General features: G+C 36.3%; 9 protein-coding genes across 9 annotated transcripts; 6 read left to right on the top strand and 3 right to left on the bottom strand.

Moving 5' to 3' along the window:
• The first annotated feature begins 53 nt into the window (after positions 1 to 53).
• B0P05DRAFT_522688 (uncharacterized protein) lies at positions 54 to 1053 on the top strand. The gene has a single exon (XM_051576001.1). It carries the CDS (start codon positions 351 to 353, stop codon positions 927 to 929), a length of 579 nt encoding a protein of 192 aa, XP_051439381.1. The 5' UTR covers positions 54 to 350; the 3' UTR covers positions 930 to 1053.
• B0P05DRAFT_522686 (uncharacterized protein) lies at positions 1054 to 2309 on the top strand. The gene is made up of 2 exons (XM_051576000.1): positions 1054 to 1388; positions 1438 to 2309. The coding sequence occupies exons 1-2, from the start codon at positions 1144 to 1146 to the stop codon at positions 2222 to 2224; spliced, it is 1032 nt and encodes a 343-aa protein (XP_051439380.1). The 5' UTR covers positions 1054 to 1143; the 3' UTR covers positions 2225 to 2309.
• A 911-nt stretch (positions 2310 to 3220) lies between these two features.
• Positions 3221 to 5332, top strand: B0P05DRAFT_567914 (fungal-specific transcription factor domain-containing protein; the record flags this gene model as incomplete). The annotated part of the gene is made up of 3 exons (XM_051581165.1): positions 3221 to 4255; positions 4310 to 4879; positions 4928 to 5332. The coding sequence occupies 3 exons, from the start codon at positions 3221 to 3223 to the stop codon at positions 5330 to 5332; spliced, it is 2010 nt and encodes a 669-aa protein (XP_051439379.1).
• Positions 5333 to 5542: 210 nt separating this feature from the next.
• B0P05DRAFT_461020 (thaumatin) lies at positions 5543 to 6244 on the top strand (the record flags this gene model as incomplete). The annotated part of the gene is made up of 1 exon (XM_051574049.1): positions 5543 to 6244. The coding sequence occupies one exon, from the start codon at positions 5543 to 5545 to the stop codon at positions 6242 to 6244; it is 702 nt and encodes a 233-aa protein (XP_051439378.1).
• Positions 6245 to 6272: 28 nt separating this feature from the next.
• On the bottom strand, positions 6273 to 8111 carry B0P05DRAFT_522682 (major facilitator superfamily domain-containing protein). Its single transcript, XM_051575999.1, has 4 exons — positions 7712 to 8111; positions 7081 to 7659; positions 6733 to 7030; positions 6273 to 6649 (listed from the first exon to the last, which is right to left on the bottom strand). The coding sequence occupies exons 1-4, from the start codon at positions 8045 to 8047 to the stop codon at positions 6294 to 6296; spliced, it is 1569 nt and encodes a 522-aa protein (XP_051439377.1). The 5' UTR covers positions 8048 to 8111; the 3' UTR covers positions 6273 to 6293.
• Positions 8112 to 8233: 122 nt separating this feature from the next.
• On the bottom strand, positions 8234 to 9599 carry B0P05DRAFT_522679 (concanavalin A-like lectin/glucanase domain-containing protein). Its single transcript, XM_051575998.1, has 4 exons — positions 9093 to 9599; positions 8815 to 9049; positions 8501 to 8771; positions 8234 to 8450 (listed from the first exon to the last, which is right to left on the bottom strand). The coding sequence occupies exons 1-4, from the start codon at positions 9473 to 9475 to the stop codon at positions 8329 to 8331; spliced, it is 1011 nt and encodes a 336-aa protein (XP_051439376.1). The 5' UTR covers positions 9476 to 9599; the 3' UTR covers positions 8234 to 8328.
• Positions 9600 to 10547: 948 nt separating this feature from the next.
• On the top strand, positions 10548 to 10927 carry B0P05DRAFT_522675 (uncharacterized protein). Its single transcript, XM_051575997.1, has 2 exons — positions 10548 to 10739; positions 10794 to 10927. Exons 1-2 carry the CDS (start codon positions 10645 to 10647, stop codon positions 10909 to 10911), a joined length of 213 nt encoding a protein of 70 aa, XP_051439375.1. The 5' UTR covers positions 10548 to 10644; the 3' UTR covers positions 10912 to 10927.
• A 5424-nt stretch (positions 10928 to 16351) lies between these two features.
• Positions 16352 to 17230, top strand: B0P05DRAFT_576816 (Presenilin-domain-containing protein; the record flags this gene model as incomplete). Its single annotated transcript, XM_051581732.1, has 4 exons — positions 16352 to 16421; positions 16469 to 16867; positions 16909 to 16977; positions 17022 to 17230. 4 exons carry the CDS (start codon positions 16352 to 16354, stop codon positions 17228 to 17230), a joined length of 747 nt encoding a protein of 248 aa, XP_051439374.1.
• A 59-nt stretch (positions 17231 to 17289) lies between these two features.
• B0P05DRAFT_522667 (uncharacterized protein) lies at positions 17290 to 18482 on the bottom strand. Its single transcript, XM_051575996.1, has one exon. It carries the CDS (start codon positions 18360 to 18362, stop codon positions 17334 to 17336), a length of 1029 nt encoding a protein of 342 aa, XP_051439373.1. The 5' UTR covers positions 18363 to 18482; the 3' UTR covers positions 17290 to 17333.
• Positions 18483 to 18557: the final 75 nt, after the last annotated feature.

The raw sequence follows: 18557 nt of genomic DNA, 5'->3' as shown, positions 1-18557 counted from the left end.
TTTCTAGTACTTATTTTTTCCACACGATTTTTTTTAATAGTGTGTATTTTATGCTCAAAAATCAATTCAAGCTAAACTAATGTTTGTTGTTTTTATTGGGTGACACTCTAATGCAATGATTTTTTCCCTTGCTTCTTGATTGTTTGTTTGTTCGTAAAACTCTTGTTTTCTCGAGGAAGAGATCATTGACCCTGTTTCAAGAAGACAAGTAAAGATATTAAAGAAAACAAAGGCACATTCCTTTGTACTTTCTATTTTAAGGATAACCAACGTTTTGTGTGACTTGAGAATGCAGTAATCCTTCCTTTTTCCTTTGTTTCTTTTACCGCCCTTTTTTTCTTTTCTATAAGATGAAAGATGCTAAAATTCGCGAGTATACAACTGCAGATCACCAAAGGTTTAAACAATTTTACCTGAGCATGGAGAACAAAAAGAAGCAAGGCCAAGTTTTACACGCTTTAAGACAAAGAGCAAGTGCTAAACGAGTGTGGCACGCAGGACTTGTTGGTATCTTGGGAATACATTTATCACAATTCATGCAATCAATTTCAATCAAAAACACATTGTTTCTGGTCTCTGAACTTTTATTATGGAGTGCAGGCGTAGGCATAGTATGGTATAGGTGGATTAGTCAGGAATATGAAGCTAGATTAGCCAATATTTGTGAACACATGGCAACCGAGTTAAACGGTATTCAAAAGAACGAAAAAAGCTGTGCCTGGGTTATGGAGAAAGACGACCAGATTATTGGTACAGTAGCATTGAAATACGAAGGGGGGACAGAAGGCAAAATTGGATACCTGACAGGCTTAGATCCACAAATACGTCTAAAGTTGGTTCAAAATGCTATTCGTTTTGGTCGAACAAACAAGATTGACGTAATAAGCAAATGGCAAGATGACTTGAAATGGTCCGAAAGTGCACTATAAACTACACATTGATTTTTCCTTTTTCTTTTCTATGGCAAACAAACAATCTTTATTTTTAATTCTTTAAACTTGTATACCTATTCCCTCTCTTTCTTTTTTAAATCTAATCTCTTTTCTATTATCCATATTAATATTTTTATTATTGACATACTGCTTGTTGGTATAAAAGAAGAAGAAAAGACACAGAAAAAAAATACTCAAACAATAAAAAAGAATGAGTAGTACATTTGCTATTCGATCTTTAAGCAATTCAATAGACCAATTTCCTTTACACCAGCTATTTCCAACAGCAGAACTTGATCATGATCTAAAATATATCGACAAGACATATTACGATTCAACTCAAGGTTACAATAACGAATCCAAATTAGCCCATGAAAAGCAACTATCAGTCAGCCTTCAATCGTTGGTATTAAATAAAACTATGGATTTTGTGAGATCAATATCACACCTCGATCTGTAAATACATACTATAAAGAAAACTAAATCTAAATACTATTTCTAATAGACGCAACGTTGGCCTCTTTACTCTACCAAGTCAAGTAACATTGTTGACTCGTCTCACTCTACTTGATTTGTCACACAACAAACTTGTCAAACTACCTTCATCAATAGATCAGTTAAAGAATCTGAGGCATTTAAATCTATCCTATAATGAACTTACTCAATTGCCATCAAACATATACAATTTAGAACGACTCGACCATTTAAACATGTCGTTTAATCCTCTCAAGCAAATATCTGCCAGTCTAGCATGTCTATTTCATCTCACGTTTCTTGATCTATCCAACACGCATATTCCTTCTATTCCAGTAGAACTGCTTGGGCTATCCATGACAATAATCAAAACAGATGGCTGTAATGAATTAAAGGATCGCTCAATTGAATTTAACCAAAGGCTGATACATAACCCTGTTAGTCTTTTGGAGACATGTGCTAGGCAGCTTATTCAACCTATTCTACACGAATTAATTGCAAAAAAGAAGAAAAAGAAACAATACGACTTGAAAAAGAAGCAAGAAGAATTAAGGCATCTCCCAGAACATATTGTATCCTATTTATCACAGCCTAAAGCATGCTCTTCTTGTGGAGGACCTTATTTTCAATCCTGTGTGATTCGTTACCGTATAGTTCAAAGGCAAGATGACACATGGATACCAGCAGAATACAGGCTTTGTTCGGCTCATTGGAATACTGAAGACGATCGCTTATTGGCTTTATTTTCAAAAAAGCCTTCCTCTTATTTACCATCTTCAGCAGAACTTTGTCAATTAAGATTAACTTGCGCTGTTTAATCTTAAGATTTATGTAACAAATAAAATTATGCAATTTTCTTTTTGGAAATAAAGTTGTTCAGTTAAATAGCCGCTGAGGCACGGCACAGCGCATGTAACTTTCACACACACTAGTAATTTTAATGCATGCTTTTCTTTTTACTTGAAAATGAATTGAGTCTTAAAACAAGATATATTAATTCATGAAAAAGAGAGAGAGAGAGAGAGAGAGAGAGAGAGAGAAAAGGGGCATATAGTTTATTTTGGATCAAACAAACAGTATTCTCTTTTTTTATGGAATAAATAAGCTGTTATTAGAAGCTTATTGTTTCTTAAAAAAAAAGATAAATAAACATAATGCATCTCTGCCTCTAATCTTGAAGAGCATGCAACAAAAGAAAAAGCAACTGTAAAACAAGAGAGAACAAGGGGCCAAAAACAGATGCATATCGATTGTTACACTAAAGATGTTTTACTTTTTTTTCTTTATCTTTTTTAAACTTTTTTCTTCTTCGTCTTTTTCTTTCTTCGTTTTTTGATTTATTGTATGATGTATTTTGATAATAACATCTCTATCCAAAAGCAAACCAAGTCTTTTGTTTATGTACAATACCCTAATAACTCACATGTAAACAACAATAATAATAACAACAACAACAACAGCTATCAATATGATCATTTGAGACCACAACAAAAGAGTTTTCAGATAAACGTACCATCTTCAAACTTATCGTTTGAAAATCAAATCCCTGTTTTAGAAACAACGAATCAAGAACGACTTCAACAGTCACAGCCCAAACAACCAGAAGAACAGCCTAAAAAAAGAAAAGACAGCACATTGGCTATGCGTGTGACAAGTAAGAAATAAAGAAACAAAGAAACATCCCTATTAACCACATTCAAAGGTGTCGAGAAAGAAGAGTTGGATGTGATAGAGGAAAGCCTATATGTGGGCAATGCAAGGGCCGACATCACTGTCAATACAGCAACCATGCCCTTAGACTAGACAATGTATCTATGCGCCAGCGATTGGACGAACTAGAGAATCAGGTCAGTTGGCTCACTTCATTCGCCAAAAACCTCGAACAAGATTATCGAGCAACAGTACCCCGATCACAAACACAAGCATACCCGCATTCTTGTGTGGTACAGAAACCTATGATGGATGCTTCTGACGAGCTCACAGTTGCTTGTCGACAGGAGACAGATGGTCCTAGCGTGTATGACTGGGCTATTGAAACAGGTTGGCCTGTAATTGAAAATGCAGATGGAATGAAGTCTATATTCACCAAGATCACAAGTTTTGAAGACCTCAATAAAGCGCTTAGAACTGCAGTAGAGGCAATTTATAACACAAAAGGGAATCCACTTTATTATCAGCCCTCAGCAAAGCAATTCGATCTGCCAAGTCCAATCAATCAAACAATCCCAAACAAACGTCTATCAATCACTGGAAATGAAACTGACAGTGGGAAAGAACATACGTTTACGCTTTTTGAAAGCTTGAACCGATATACAACTGCAGCATCTGGCACGAAAAATTCTGTAGATGGAATGGGAAACAACTTCGATGATCATTATTTAGAGACAGATGTTATGGCCCGTCTTATTTATCAACATCATCAATGCGGTTTTCCAATACTTGTCAGTCCTTCACGGTTCGAAAATCATTATCGTCAAGGCCAATTGAAATCTCTTGTTTTATCCTCTGTATTCTCACATGCTGTACCTCACGCTTGCATCTACCATCCTCACCTTGCACAGATTCAGCAATTCCGCGAACTTGGTAACCGGTTCTACAACCATTCACATGACTTACTAGGCATTGATGAGCCTGCTAATCTATCGAATATTCACCAGCGCACATTGCTTATTACTTATGATTTGGATCTAGGTAGAGTTAGACGTGCCTTTCTACATATTGGAATTGCTATTCGGATGTGTTTTATGCTAAATCTACATCGCCCCGAGGGTTATGTATCATGTAAATCAGCTTTTGAAAGAGAGCAATCAAAAAGAGTATTTTGGACAGTATGGTTTTTTGATAGTATGGTAAGTCAAGTAAACTGATTCGCAATGAGGTTAACTTGATTCCCCTCTATCAAGGTCTCACACTTATTTCACGATCAGTTCTCAGCCATTAAACTTAACCAGATCTCAATTGAATTACCAACACCCTTGCCTGAATTCAATCAACTGGAAATGGATCAAACTAATTTTGCTATTCATTTGATTCAGGTTCGAAAGATAGCAGCTATCCTTTCTGAAGAGTCACGCAAACTGAAACCCCGTCCATTAGTGAAACGACTGAAAGAAAAACTAAAGCGTTTTTATCGAACGTTGCCTGAAACAGAACGATTTGGTCAAATAAATCAAATCACTTTCTCGCCTGGTACTTCTGTTTGGATTAGGCGCTCGTATTTTTGTGTCTTGTTAGATTATTGCCAATGCTGGATTACAATGTATAGAGGACTGTTACCGTCTGCTAATCATTTAGGTGACAAACCTTTGACTGAAGACGAACAAGAAGCTATCTTGCATACATCCCAAGCAGCTATTGCTATTGTACAGTTATTTCAAGCGTGGTTTCGCTGTTCTGAACAATCTGGGGATGGATTTGATTGCTTTTTTAGGCCCTATTTGTACCATTTTATGAGCGCAAAAAACATTTTCACTGTAAGTTTTGTATGTGTGTGTCAATGTGTATACTGAAAAGGTGAATAGTCTAATGTATCACAATTTGGAAGATCCTCCCCATTGGTTAATACTAGCCGTGCTTATCTTGTCTTATTATTGCGTTTGTATCAGACAACTCCAACACGAAGATCGTTTGATGAAAGTCAATTAGAGAAGTCCTTTGTTCATTTCATGACAACTTATCAAATTGGCGAAAACGAAGTAGCTTATCAAGACATAATTAATGAGGCGCTTATGGATGAACCAAATGCAGATAGTGGATGGAGCATTTTCTCGCTTCATTCAGATCCTATAGCTAAAGAAAAGCTAGAAAAAGATGACTATCTAACAGCACCTCCTATACCAGATGGCGTGGCTTCTAAATGCTCTTCTAATTCGTCTATTATGAGCGAGCCATGCACAACATCAGATGTAAATTTTGATTATTTTTAAAATAGAATTATGAGTGTATATCTTCTATTTTTTTTTCTGGACATTTATTATATATGCATGGACATTTTTAATCATTTTTAATGTTGACTAGGCCTGTCAAACCCCCTTTTTATATGTTTTGGAAATCATAAAACCCTTGAATGCAATCGTGTAAGAATTAGAAAAAGTGTTTCTTGATTTTTTTCTCTTTCTTTTTTTCTCATAAACAAAATGCACGTCAATTTGCTTTTGAGTTGGACATTCATTGGATCTCTTCTTGTCTTAACATCATTGGGTGATAAGTCCATTACTGTAAAGAACAACTGCAAAAAAGTCGTCTCAATCGGTGTTCTGACAAACGGCGTTAGTGCTGGATCTCCAGAACAAAGCTTTGATTTGACACCCGGTGCTAGTAATAGCTTCAACAAACCTGATCAATGGGGCGGTCGAGTTTGGGGACGCTATCAGTGTTCTGGTTCTTCTGGTAACGACACGAACAGTTGTGGTACACCTGGCGCTACCAATCCTGCTAGTTTGGCAGAATTCTTTTTTAAAGGATCAGGCGGTAAAGACTACTACGATATCAGTCTTGTAGATGGTTACAATATGCCTATGTCTATTCAACCCACGGGCGGTTCACAAGTAAGCGGGTATAGTTGCGGTTCGCCACAGTGTCAAATGGCTTCTTGTCCTCCTGAATTTGCTGTAAAAGATGCTACTGGCAATGTTGTTTCTTGTCAAAGTGCTTGTTCCAAAACAGGCTCTGATCAAGACTGTTGTAAAGGAGACTACAATAATCCTAATCTATGTAAGCCAAGTGGAAGTTCTTACAATATTAAACAAGCATGCCCCGACGCCTACAGCTTTGCTTATGATGATCAGACGTCTACTTATCAATGTGAAGCACAAGGTTATGATGTTTCATTTTGCTAAATACAATTAGTTTATTTTAATAAAGAGATAGTAAAGTATTTGTTGAAATCTATACTGCACTCATTCGAGAATTGACAACAGTGAGTGGTGGAAGACCTGTTTCTTCGTCTCCTTTAGCTTGCCCAGTGGCTTTTATTTTCATTTCAAAACGAGTTCTCCATTTTCTTCCTTGAAATCTAACAAGTAGTACAGTTATGATATTCAGCATGTTGATACCAGCAAGGATAGTGAATAGGATACCCGGACCAATAGCTTTTACACTGGAGCTTGAGAAAATAGTAGTAATGGCAGCAATAACACATCGAACGCAATTATTGATTGCAATGGCACTTGCTGATCTTCCTGGCTTTGAGTCTACAAGATAAACAGAAGTGGGTGTGGAAGCTGTCATTTGACCCACAGCATCTTGAGAAAAGAAAATGAGTTTAGATTTTCTTTTTTTTTTTTTTTTTTTTTTTTTTTTTTTTACAAGGTAAAGGTTTACTTACAAATAAAAAGGCCAATGAGAGGCGCATAAACAGCTACATGATACTGTGTAGTCCAAGCATAAATCAAGTAGCCAGCAGGAATCAAGGCGAAAGAAGGATAGGCGGCTTGAATTCTTAGTTCGGGATATATACCGTCAGGACCATTTTCTTCCTTGAGTTTCTTGAGAACATAATCAGAGTATCTTCCACTAGATATAGAGCCAACGATCAGACCAACGCCAAGAGCAAGATAGCATAGACCAATTTGTAAAGATGAATAGTGATACGCGTTCTCAAAAGTATCAGTAATAGTAGGATTCTATGGAGACATCATGAGTTGCCAAGAATAACCAGAGATATTAAGCTTACCAAAAAATAGAGAGATGCAAAAATGACTGTGTTGTAAATAGTGATCATTAGTACGGTAGGATCTCGCAGCATAAGTAGCATAGGTATAAATGCCTTCTTTATATTTTTGAGAACTTTGAAATGCTCACTTTTCTCCTTCAGGGACAATTGCTCACTATCAGATGAAATTGTTTTTTCTTCTTCTCGTTTTTTACGTAAGGTTTCAGGTAGAAAAAAGGTAACTAAAAATAACAAGACACCACCCAAAATAGCTAGAAAGTAAAACGTGGATTTCCACCCTAAGAATTGTGAAAGGATGCCTCCAACAACAGAAGATAAGACAGGAGCCAAGAGTGGTCCTAAATAAAAAATACTATAGGCTTTACCACGCTCTGACACATCGAACGTATCGGCAATGACACCGGCACCTAGCGTCTGTCCGGAACTTGATCCGCATGCTTGTATTGCACGAAATACAAGTAATGTTGGAATATTATGAGAAATAGCACATAGAATAGAAGCCACAATACCAATGACAAGGCTATATATATACATTGGTTTTCTTCCATAAAGATCACTCATACTTGCCCAAAACAAAGGCTGTTATACATATGAGTTAATACATTAATAGTATTGTCAAGTATTATCTTACAGCAATCCCCAGCAGAGCTAGGTATACAGCTACAGTGGCGTCAGTCTCAGGTAGAGAGGCGTGCAATTCGCTAGAGATTTGGGAAAGACCAGGCAAATAAATCATTGTTCCTAGAGGACCGCTCACACCACTTACTCCAACAATAAGCGTGATCATAGCTTTTTTCTTGATTGAGTACTGCCTTGGATCATCGTCTTTATAGATATCGCCTATCACAGTCTTGTGCCAATGTTGCATAAAATCAAATCGACTTTTGTTTTCTGGCTGAGCAACTGTAGAACAAATGGATGTGGGTTGATTGTCTTCTATAGTGTTTTCTTTGCTTTGATCTTGCATTGCTAACAGTTATGATTGAATTGAAATAAAGACAATCTATTGTTGATCTACAGCAATCATTTATATCTGGATCACAAAAGTGTATATAGAAAAGGAAAATCGGGAAAAACAAATACCCTCTCGCATAATGCAAGCAAGAATAATTTGGCTTGTCTGTGACAGTCAGGGATAATTCGGAACGCAGACTAGTTTTCTAGAATCTGATGAATCGATAGATAGTCCATCATGCTATTTTATTTTTATTTATAGTAGACTATAAGTCGTATAACAATGTCAAAAGCTTAAGCTAGCAAATGGATTAAGATCGCAATGAGAAGGCAAGATACGGAGAAATACGGTCTCATCAACTTTGCATCAGATTGGGTGACTTCACTACCAGGTAAAAGATTCTTGCTCATTATATCTATCGAGATGGTCAGCTCAGCACGCTCTTTCTTTGTATGTATGCATTACCTGAGATTTGACAAGGCGATTTGGATTTTTGACATGAAAGAGAATTTGTTGATTCTGAAGAATTGAAAAAGATATTTAATTGAGAGACATCCAAATCTGCATCTTCTGGAGGAGGTCCCCCACTGAAATTAGGGTTGCCATCTGTCCAGTGATTGAGTAGGACGCGACCGGGTGAATTTGGGACATTTGTTGTCATCTCACGAATAAGATTGCCATCAATATAGAACTTCACTGAACCAGGTACCCAATCAAATCTGTATTCATGATAGTCCTAAATACAGAGTCACTTACTAGATTCTTCATGATCATCTTACCTGAGTTGGATTAAATTCCAAATTATGCTTTTCATTTGTCAGTGGTGATGCTACACCATGTTCATATATCTGAGGTTGGATTGCAAAATATGACTTGTAAGGATTTTTGAAACGACTCAACGATTCAATATCAATTTCACTTGTATCGTTGCGATAAAAAAAGAAGGCAGCCACAGTACCAGGCACATCACTTATCTTTAATCGAGCGCGATATGTACCATACAAAAAGTCCTTTCTTTACACCAATAAATATATTGAAATACATTTCTCTTTTTTACCTTCTAGTGCCAATGGCTGCAGAAGAATACTTTCCATTCATTCCCTTTTTGACAGACAAGACAATACCACCATTTTGGTTCATTTTTACATTACCGGGAGAAAATACTCTTTCAAGAGTGTCGTTGTGTTTTGCATCCACGGTATAATCCATTACCAAATAATGGGGATCATATTGTAAATTAGACTTGTAGAGACTGTAGTCTGCATACCAAACACTAGACCATATATTATGGTTTTCATCTTCAAATCCACAGTCGCATACAACGGCCTCATTCAAATTGACAATCTTATCTTGTGTAGTTGGATCATTGTTTTGGTTTTCTATGCAAACTATATATGGTACACATAACAGTGCAACCAAAGACAGCTGTATGATCTGCATTTGTTACTATTAAAAAGGACCAACAATTGGCATTGACAGAAATATGAATTATTATTATGCTGGAGGTCATGTTTGTTTTGAACTTGAAACAAACAGATGTTAAATAATTTTCACTTGTTCTAGCTCGGCTTTATTAATTTTTTTCTAAGCACGAAATATTATTTTACATGATTCATTCAATCAAGAATTTCAGATTCTTTCAATAATGCAAGATGACCACTGAAGCGTTATAAAAAAGATTTGGGGAAAGAAGAATGCAAAATTCGTATATATAGACCTCTATTACACAAGTAGAACAATCATATCAACACTTATAATTAAATACAATACTTCAGAGTCAAGAATCATAAGTTGGCTTTAAAAGTGATCTTATGTTATATAGCCTACCATCTTAAAATTTTTCGAAGTCCTAACAAGAACTTTTATGTGAAAAAAAAAGAAAGACTCAGTATTGCAAATATTCCTATGAAAAATCATAAAAGCAAAATTCACGTAAAGACCTTCAGAAACTTGACATATGTGATTTTAATTCCGAGGTATATTGCAATTTTTTGTCTTTTTGCTGGGATTCTCACTAAGCATGAGGCTGGATTCTTTTTTGTGGTAATGTAGTCACATTAAAAGTCTTTATTTTAAAGCACGATGCACAAAAACTGTATAATATCACATTCACAATGATTTATACTTGAATAGCAGTTATATATTTGCCCTGGATCAAAAGCTCTTTCAGACCTAAATACTTTTTATAGTTCTTTCTATGAATTTGACTTTTTCCTATGTGTTTGAAATATAAAAGGCTGGTGGCTTTATTGGGTATTCAAATCTTATAATTAATATGGTAAAACAATTAAACGATGCTGCACCACATTATGTGTCACTTTCCAAAACTGCATGAGGCTAAGCTTTGTTCTGAATATGTATTGTACTATTAATACTTATCAAAGTTGATCTCTATACGTTTATCAGGTAAATAGGCACTAATAATTGGTTTATTTAACATTTACTACTGTGTTTTAGGAAGATGATATGATTGTCGGTCTTTTCTTTTTCTTTGATCCAGACGAAAAAAAAAAAAAAAAAAAACTGCTTTTTCAATTCCGCCTTGTTTTGATATAATAAATGCTATAGTCTCCATAATTTTCCCCTTCAGTTGGTTACGGTGTTGCGAGATGGGTCTCTGCTGTGATATTTTTCTTACTATTCTCTGTCCTCCTCTTGGTGTCTTCATAATGAGAGGTTGTGGCTCTGATTTCTGGATCAATTTGTAAGTAGTTTCATGAACAAAGCTATCAAAGTATTGAATCAACATTGACTATAGCTGTTTATCTCTCTTTGGTTATATTCCTGGTCACATCCATGCTTTCTACCTTATGGTTAGAGAAAACGAAGCAGGTCGATACAAAGACCCATACCATGATTCCGTTGCTCAACCATAATCATTTGAAAACTTACATTCATAATAAAATAATAAATTGTACTAATAGAAACTTTTGATCTTAGCTAAGCTACAATGGATGAGGTGCTTAATTAAGTGGGGTCAAATGGTTCATCCCAAAAAAAGTATAAATGTATATATTCTGAAAATATAATTGCTGTGAGCTTTAAAATGAGTCACCTTCAATCTACACAAGGTAATGAGATTTTAGAACACTCCTAAAATGCCTAGATGAAGCTTGAAGCTTGAAGCAAGAAAAGTTGATCAAAAAGATCAGTGATTGTTTGCTTTTTATTGAAAGTAAATTGATGTATGAAATACCCAACCATCCATTTGTATGACATTCATTGTTTATCCTATGTAAAACTGCTCTCCTTAGTCACAGAAGTGCCATGTGTTGTAAGAAACCTTGCTCTCAACATATTATATATGCAATCAAATTTGAATGCTGACTTGAAGGTGATGCTCATATTGACCCACCTTTTTTATCTTGGTAAATTCGTCTTCTTTTTGTCAGAAGTACTTAGTCATGGCCTCATCTGATTTCGGTTGGATCAGATTTTTTTTGTATAATATTTTTTTTATTCAAAATATGTTTTTTTAGTTACACATTATAGAAGGATGTAACGTGGATAGACTAAAAAAAAGGAGCGTATAAGAAGTAATCATTGAGAGACTTAGAAAACGTTTCCGAGTAAAGAATGCTGGTGTAATGAGATCAAAATCTGACTAATAATGTCGGAGATGATCCACTCAGGGTCAAAGGGTTGATTGTCCAATGCGAAACGCCAGTAAGCGGACCATATTTGCCATTGGCAGACAGATAGAACAGTAAAGAGAGGACTGTCAGGCGGTAGAAAAGGAGGACAGGATTTGAGACAGAGTAGGTGGTAGACCATATTGGCTGAAAAATACATCTGTGAATAGAAATAAGTGAGGACTTCAATCCAAATGGTCCATTTCCAAGGACAATAAAGAACGAAATGTTCAAAACAGTCGATACTCAAAGAACACAGGTGATAATTACTGTTGGGAACGCGATTGATTTTATATAGCTGTGCCTCTGTAGGTAGTTTCTTGTTGATAACTCTAAACCAAAGATTTCTGGAAGGTAAGGGCATTGAGGAAGACCAGAATAGACGCAGCAATTTAGATGGCAGATGCAGTCGAGCATTCGAAACATTGGGATAATTATGCATACTGTAAGCTTTGGATGTGTATTAGGGCCATAGAGGAGAACTGTGCAATTGGCACACTAGTATCAGATGCATCAACATTCCATTATCGCCAATAAATCTGCCATTGAGAAATCCTGTTTGATAACGATTAATAGTTTTTGCGTCAGTGGGCCAAAGCGTTTGGTCAATAGCCCTGTAAAGATCTTTGCATCGCAGTTAATTAACGAAATTGGTCTCCAATTCTTCAGATCATTCAAATCACCCTTCTTTGGCAGCAGTCTTACTCGAATTTCTTTCCAAGATGACGGAACAATATCATGAAAAAGAGCATCGTTGTATAATTGTTCCAGTAAAGGCTCCAAAACAGGTAGGTCAAACAGCAAACGCATATACGCATAACCTAGGCCATCACTACCAGGGCTGCTTTGTTTGGGACTATGTCTGTACATTTCCTGAAGTATATTGATAGTGATCGGATCAAGCAGGAGATCTTAATCGCCTTTGTCAAGCTTTCGCTCAAAATTGACTAGCCCGAAGTAGTTGTCGATGTCTGCAGGAGCAACAGTGTCAGGCGTGTATAGTCGTTGATAAAAGTCTTGAGCAATGCGATTCATGCTTGTCGTTTCATATATTACTATATCAGGCTGAGGACCATTAAGGTCTCGAAATCCAGACATATGCTGTTGTAACGTTCGTTTTTGATGCATTTGCTTCAGAAAAGGAATGTTGGTCTCACCATTTTCTTGCCAATAAATTCCAGATTTAAGGATCGCAATTTGAGCAATCTCTTCCTGAAGTTTGTGGATCTGAGTGTCCAGAGGTGAAATGAGTTGTAACTTGACGGCTAACGGTGGTTTAGTTCTTAAGATACGATTACGTTTCTTCTCTAAACGCCGCAACGTCTGTTCTCTCCAGCTGTTGTAACTGACTGAATAGGATTTGATTATTTTTCTAGTCGTCACCTTGACCTGTTCCCAGCGTTCTTGAGGTGAATCAATATCATTCCATTGAGTTGCCAAGTTGTTGATGCGCTTCTCTAATAGATTGCAAAGCCTTTTGTGTGTAGCAAAGGTTGAGTTTCCCCGCCATATACCTGGTCCAAATTTTGACATACCTAACACAAAATCAACATGCAGTATACTGTGATCAGTCCAAGAGGCTGGTAACGAAGAGATATTGGCCTGTACTAATCCTTGTCGCATATCTGCACCAACAAAGATGTAGTCGATTGTAGAAAAGGAGAAACTATCCCTTCGCCTGACTGTTTAAGAGTACCAATGACAGCATAGCCGGATCCCATAAAAAACCCGGTATTAGGTTCGGTCATAATAGCAACGTCAATGACTTGGCCCAAAGGATATAGACTGACCTTTAAGCCTTCCAAGACTTCGGAACGAGGCAACATTGGCAAGTGGGATAACTTGACATTTGTAATATTTCAATTGTCATCGGTGGCTTTGCAAGGAATTATTTTAAGTTTCGAATCCTTGAATTCAGCACCATTGGTGCCGAGATCATTAACATCGAGATGAGTTCTTACATAAATCTCGAGATATCGAATGGGGCCGTCGTTAAAGAAAGAGCAAGCATGAACTTTTGGGTGTTGGGCCTTGAATTCTTGCAGACACTGAAGATCAGTATACTGTGCTTTGACCTTCGTGATATCGAGCAGAAAGGCATTCTTAGATCTGGACGATCTGTAGATTTTAGACTGTACTTCACTTGATGAGTTCGAATCGTCAGGGTGGGGGTCATTTATGTCCTTGTGCATCAAGGACACTTGAATCAAATTGAGCTTTCGTGCGACAAATAAAATCATTAAAAATAAAAAAGAATTGAGCTTTTGCTTTGAACTGCATAAAGACGCAGTTATTGGGCTTTGGTATAGTGACAAAAGTTTTCGATCTTTGTTTTCTGAGTTTATTGATACTAAAAAAACAGCAACTTTGCTGCTAAACTTTTGAGATAATTGGTGAACGTTATCAAGGTTTTTCACTCATATCATATCATCTTCATAGTACGCTTGGCAAGCTAAACTTTGATAAGAAACCAGAGAATTTGGCGCACATTTTGGGTATTTAAGCTTGCAGATAGCTCCATTTTTTATCTTGTAATATTCAAAAAAAGAACAGAAGTTGTCAAACGAGCAATTTTCATGAGTAGCTCCCTTTGGATTAGAGGCCATTTTAGCCATTTTTTACAAGCCGCTTTTTTTTGTCCAAATCAACTCCAAATATACCATGAATATTAACAGACATAGTTTATGGGTATCTAGAATATTTATGCATATTTAAGCATATTTAAGCATGTGTTTTTGATACCTTTGTGTGGTTAGACAATGTCGTTGTGATGTTGGATCAATGACTAAATCAATACGACAACAATTTTCATACTTTTTTGATAGAAGACAAATCAATTCTAAGAGATGTAATGCTTTCTGTCTAATTTATTGAAATCAATGACGTTTTGCGATTAAAGAGAACTAATTTATCTTATGTATACCTCATAAGATAACGACTACTCTTGGTAATATCATTAGTAATATCACTAAATCAAGGCATGACGGGAGAACGTTTTCGATTGAAATCTTTATAGGAACTTGGAAATGATTTCTCTCTTGCTTGTCTTCGGACAAGGTACAGGTAATCTATAAACACACAGTCTATCCTTTGTCAAGGCATTTTTACGAGCTATCAAATAGAAGCAATACCATAGAGAGCAATCAGATGTCAATAAAGTCATGTCCAGAGTATACCGTACATTAGAGCAAGAGTATAGTCACGCTTGCTGGTATGAAATACCAATTCAGGATTCAGGTGTCTAAGACTACTTTTGCTCCAATCTACTTGGCTTCAACTCTGTTAAAAACTTTGATCTCGCACCTCGACAAAAGACATTTGAGACAACGGATTCCAGTTGTTCTTTCTACTCCACATTTGATTGATATTGATAAACTGCACCATAACTTAGTTGCACTCGACATTTAACAATAGATTCTGTCCGATTCTCCTTCCGAACTGATATCATTGATATCTTGTGCTATTCTGTTTTGTTCTCTAGATAGCTAAAACGTACGCAATACAACCGTCAAAGATATTTACTTTTTAGAATTTAGTTTATGTTCTCCGAGACAAGTCAGCCTAACTTTGCATTTTAGCTTGAAGCTGAAATAAAGGCATAGTATACAAATAAATCATAGTGTAACATTTAAAAGGCTTTATGAAAAGCCTCCCCACCTTTGTCCCTGAATTTCTTAATTAAAATATCCGATTGTTACATATCTTTTATCTTTTTTTTTCATTATTCAATAACATCAGGTTCTTATGGCTACAAGTGTACAAGAAGAAGAAATAAACTCTTGTTCACAATGTCAAAAGCCAGCTACCTTTATGTGCTCATCTTGCAGTCATGATGGACCGAGGTACTGCTCCATCGAGTGCCAAAAAGATCACTGGACAGCGATCCACTATAGACAGTGCAAAACCACAAAAAGGAAGCAGCAACGACACGAAACAAGTAAAAATGAATAAAGCAAATTAGACCTTCCATTTAATTCCCTTCTTGTCAACAGGTACTGGAGATATACTATTAAATGACTTGTCAGCACAACAAGTAGACGAAGAAACACAACAAGAACAAGAAGAAGCAGAAGAACTTAGGTTCTATACAAACCAAGTTTATCGAATTATTAAGCCTGTTGTTGTTTGTATCATATTAAGTATTTTTTGGGTCAAAGTAGCATTTAGTGGACAAAGTGATTATGGGTAATTAAGAGGAAAAGAAAAAAAGATAAACAAAGACTGACTATCTTTTAAAGTCCTACTCGCACCAACTATGTAAATATTTCACCTTCTGCGTCTTCCTCTTCAAGTAATAGCAGTAGTAATGATAGTGGTTCTAGCATTACATCTTCCTTTGTAAATGCTGCTATTATTATTGGTCAAATTATTGTTGTCACAATTTTGATTGTGTTTTTCTTTATCAAAGGCTGGATCAAGGTTCTTGTTGGATTTTTTATGCTGGTGGTGCTGTCTTTGTTAGGCTTCATGACCTATTTATTGTTACTGTAAGAGATCAAGAAACAGGCATGATCTAAAACACTTTTCTTTTAATAGTAACCTTGTACAAGTATTCTCAATTCCTCTTGATTATATTACACTCGCATTTGCCTTATGGAACTTTGCTGCTGTTGGACTAGTCTCTATTTTCTGGAAGGGTCCATTGTGGCTTCAACAAACTTACTTAACTATCATGAGTTCGCTAATGGCATTTTCATTAACAGGGCTAGAACAATGGACAACATGGATCTTACTAGGTTTACTTGCTGTCTGGGGTAAAAAAAAAAGGAGAGTAAATTCGATCGCTTACATTATAAAATAGATCTTGTAGCAGTGCTTTGTCCATTTGGCCCACTTCGCTTATTACTTGAAAGCTCAAAGAAACAACAGAAAGAAGTTCCTGCTTTGTTATATTCTGTCAATGCTGTATGGTTGATGATGGCATCCACAGACCAATTAAGACTATCGAGAAACTTACAGCAAGAAGCACAGCCAAGTAATATAGCGTCACCAGGAAGAATATTAGAGCGTTATTCTGCATCTTATTCCCCTTCCTCCTTTGCTCGAAAAAGCCATGATGGTTTTATGCGTTTACCAGATGATAGTCATGTTATTGTGAATAATAGTTCAAATGCAGATCAATCAGACACAACTCATTCGTGTGTAACTTCAACTTTATCACAAGGTAACATTAAGAACAATGAAGACGAAGATGATGATAGTAAGTTGTTTTTTTCTCAAAAAAAAAACTCATTTTATTAGCTGAAAAAAATGGGCTTAAGCTTGGTTTGGGAGATTTTGTGTTTTATAGTGTATTGATTGCCCGTGCAGGTAAGAAGACATAAAGAATTGAAAGTAGATTCATCTTTATGTAGCCATGTATGACTGGATCACCACTGTTTGCTGTACTATTGCTGTTTTGACAGGTCTAACAGCTACTATTTTTTTGCTGGCCATTTACAAAAAGGCATTGCCAGCTCTACCTATTTCCATCGCATTTGGTATCCTGTTTTATTTTGTAGCCAAGACAGTACTCGTACCTTATGTGGCTGCTCTTTGTGTATTTGATATGGTTGGATTATAAATCATTAGATATACCCTTTCTCCTAATATATTTATTTTTCTCCTTTATGATTAAACGCAAGGAGTGTACAAAGACATAATAAATAATTTATTATTGTGTGTAATCAAGAAGTTCCAGCTGCTGTAGGAGCAGAATTATTATTATTAGTATTATTAGCAATGATATCGTTTGGAAATCGAGCAGAAGAAATACGAAAGAACGCAGAGGATGAATTAGAAGTAGCAATATTAGGTAGTGGTGGTGATGATGATGACGATGATGATTCTACCTTACTAGAAGGATACCAGCGTGGCTTATGATTACCATTTTCTTCATTGTTCAACAAGTTTCGGATAGTAGGCGTATGATTGATTATTTTAATAGGTGCAAGCTGAAGCTTATCGCTGTTAAAATGGGATGATGAAGAACAATACCCGTGACCGAAATCATTCCGAGTCATCATTCTTTTACTCTTATTTTCTGTCCCACCTTCTTCATCTTCTTCATGCCGCTGCCTCTTTTCCCGTGGTATGAGCCTATTTTGGACATGAGGAGCATGTACTGGACGAGGAGAAGAATACATATCCCCGCATAAAGTAGTAGCAGTAGTAGTAGTAGCAGTAGTAGTAGTAGTAGTATCGGAATGAACCAGTAGAGAAGAGGAATGTGGTAGTTTACCGGAGTTGGCCGACGGTTCAAAATTAGGAGTAATAATGGGTTCCGATCTTTGTTGTTGTAATCCTTGCAATAAGTGCTTGTTTTTTCCGGAACCGAGTAGAGCCCGTAGAATGTTTTCAATTGCCCTAAGGCGCTCCTCAATAGATTCAATCGAGCTAAGCGTATTGTTATCCATATAGGTTGTAGGGCTGACAACAGAGGGTTTTAAAACAAGTTTGTTAAAATGGTCTTCAGTCACATTGCTGTTTGAGCTGACAGCCATTGCAGAATTGATGGTAGTGGTTGTCGTTGTCGTTGGTGTTGACTTGTTTGAGTTTACATATTTACACTCTACACGTGCCTTTAAACATCCAGCACAGGGCTTTTCTCCATTGCATTTAGTTTTTTTTCTGCGACATTCTCCACAGGCACTAACGACTTTGAGTCTTTTACGTCTCGTTTTATCACCTTCCATATTTTTCATTGTTGAGTTCATAAAGAAAGAAAAAGCAAAAAAATGTTGATATAGATTTACCTTTTTTTTAAGAAGAAGAAAAAAGAAATAAGGAGAGTTTTATGGGATACAAAAGAGGGGGCTAGGAAAAAGGAGAAAAAAGAAGAGAGAGAGAAAGAGAGAGAAAAGAAAGAGAGGGAATAATGTAGATTTGCCACTTATTGAAGGTCTCGTGCG

Source organism: Gilbertella persicaria (assembly GCF_025201335.1).
Source record: "Gilbertella persicaria strain CBS 190.32 chromosome Unknown B0P05scaffold_2, whole genome shotgun sequence".
Taxonomy (NCBI): Eukaryota; Fungi; Mucoromycota; class Mucoromycetes; order Mucorales; family Choanephoraceae; genus Gilbertella; species Gilbertella persicaria.
The sequence above is the reverse complement of the archived record's forward strand: the minus strand, read 5'-3'. Positions and strand labels throughout refer to the sequence as shown.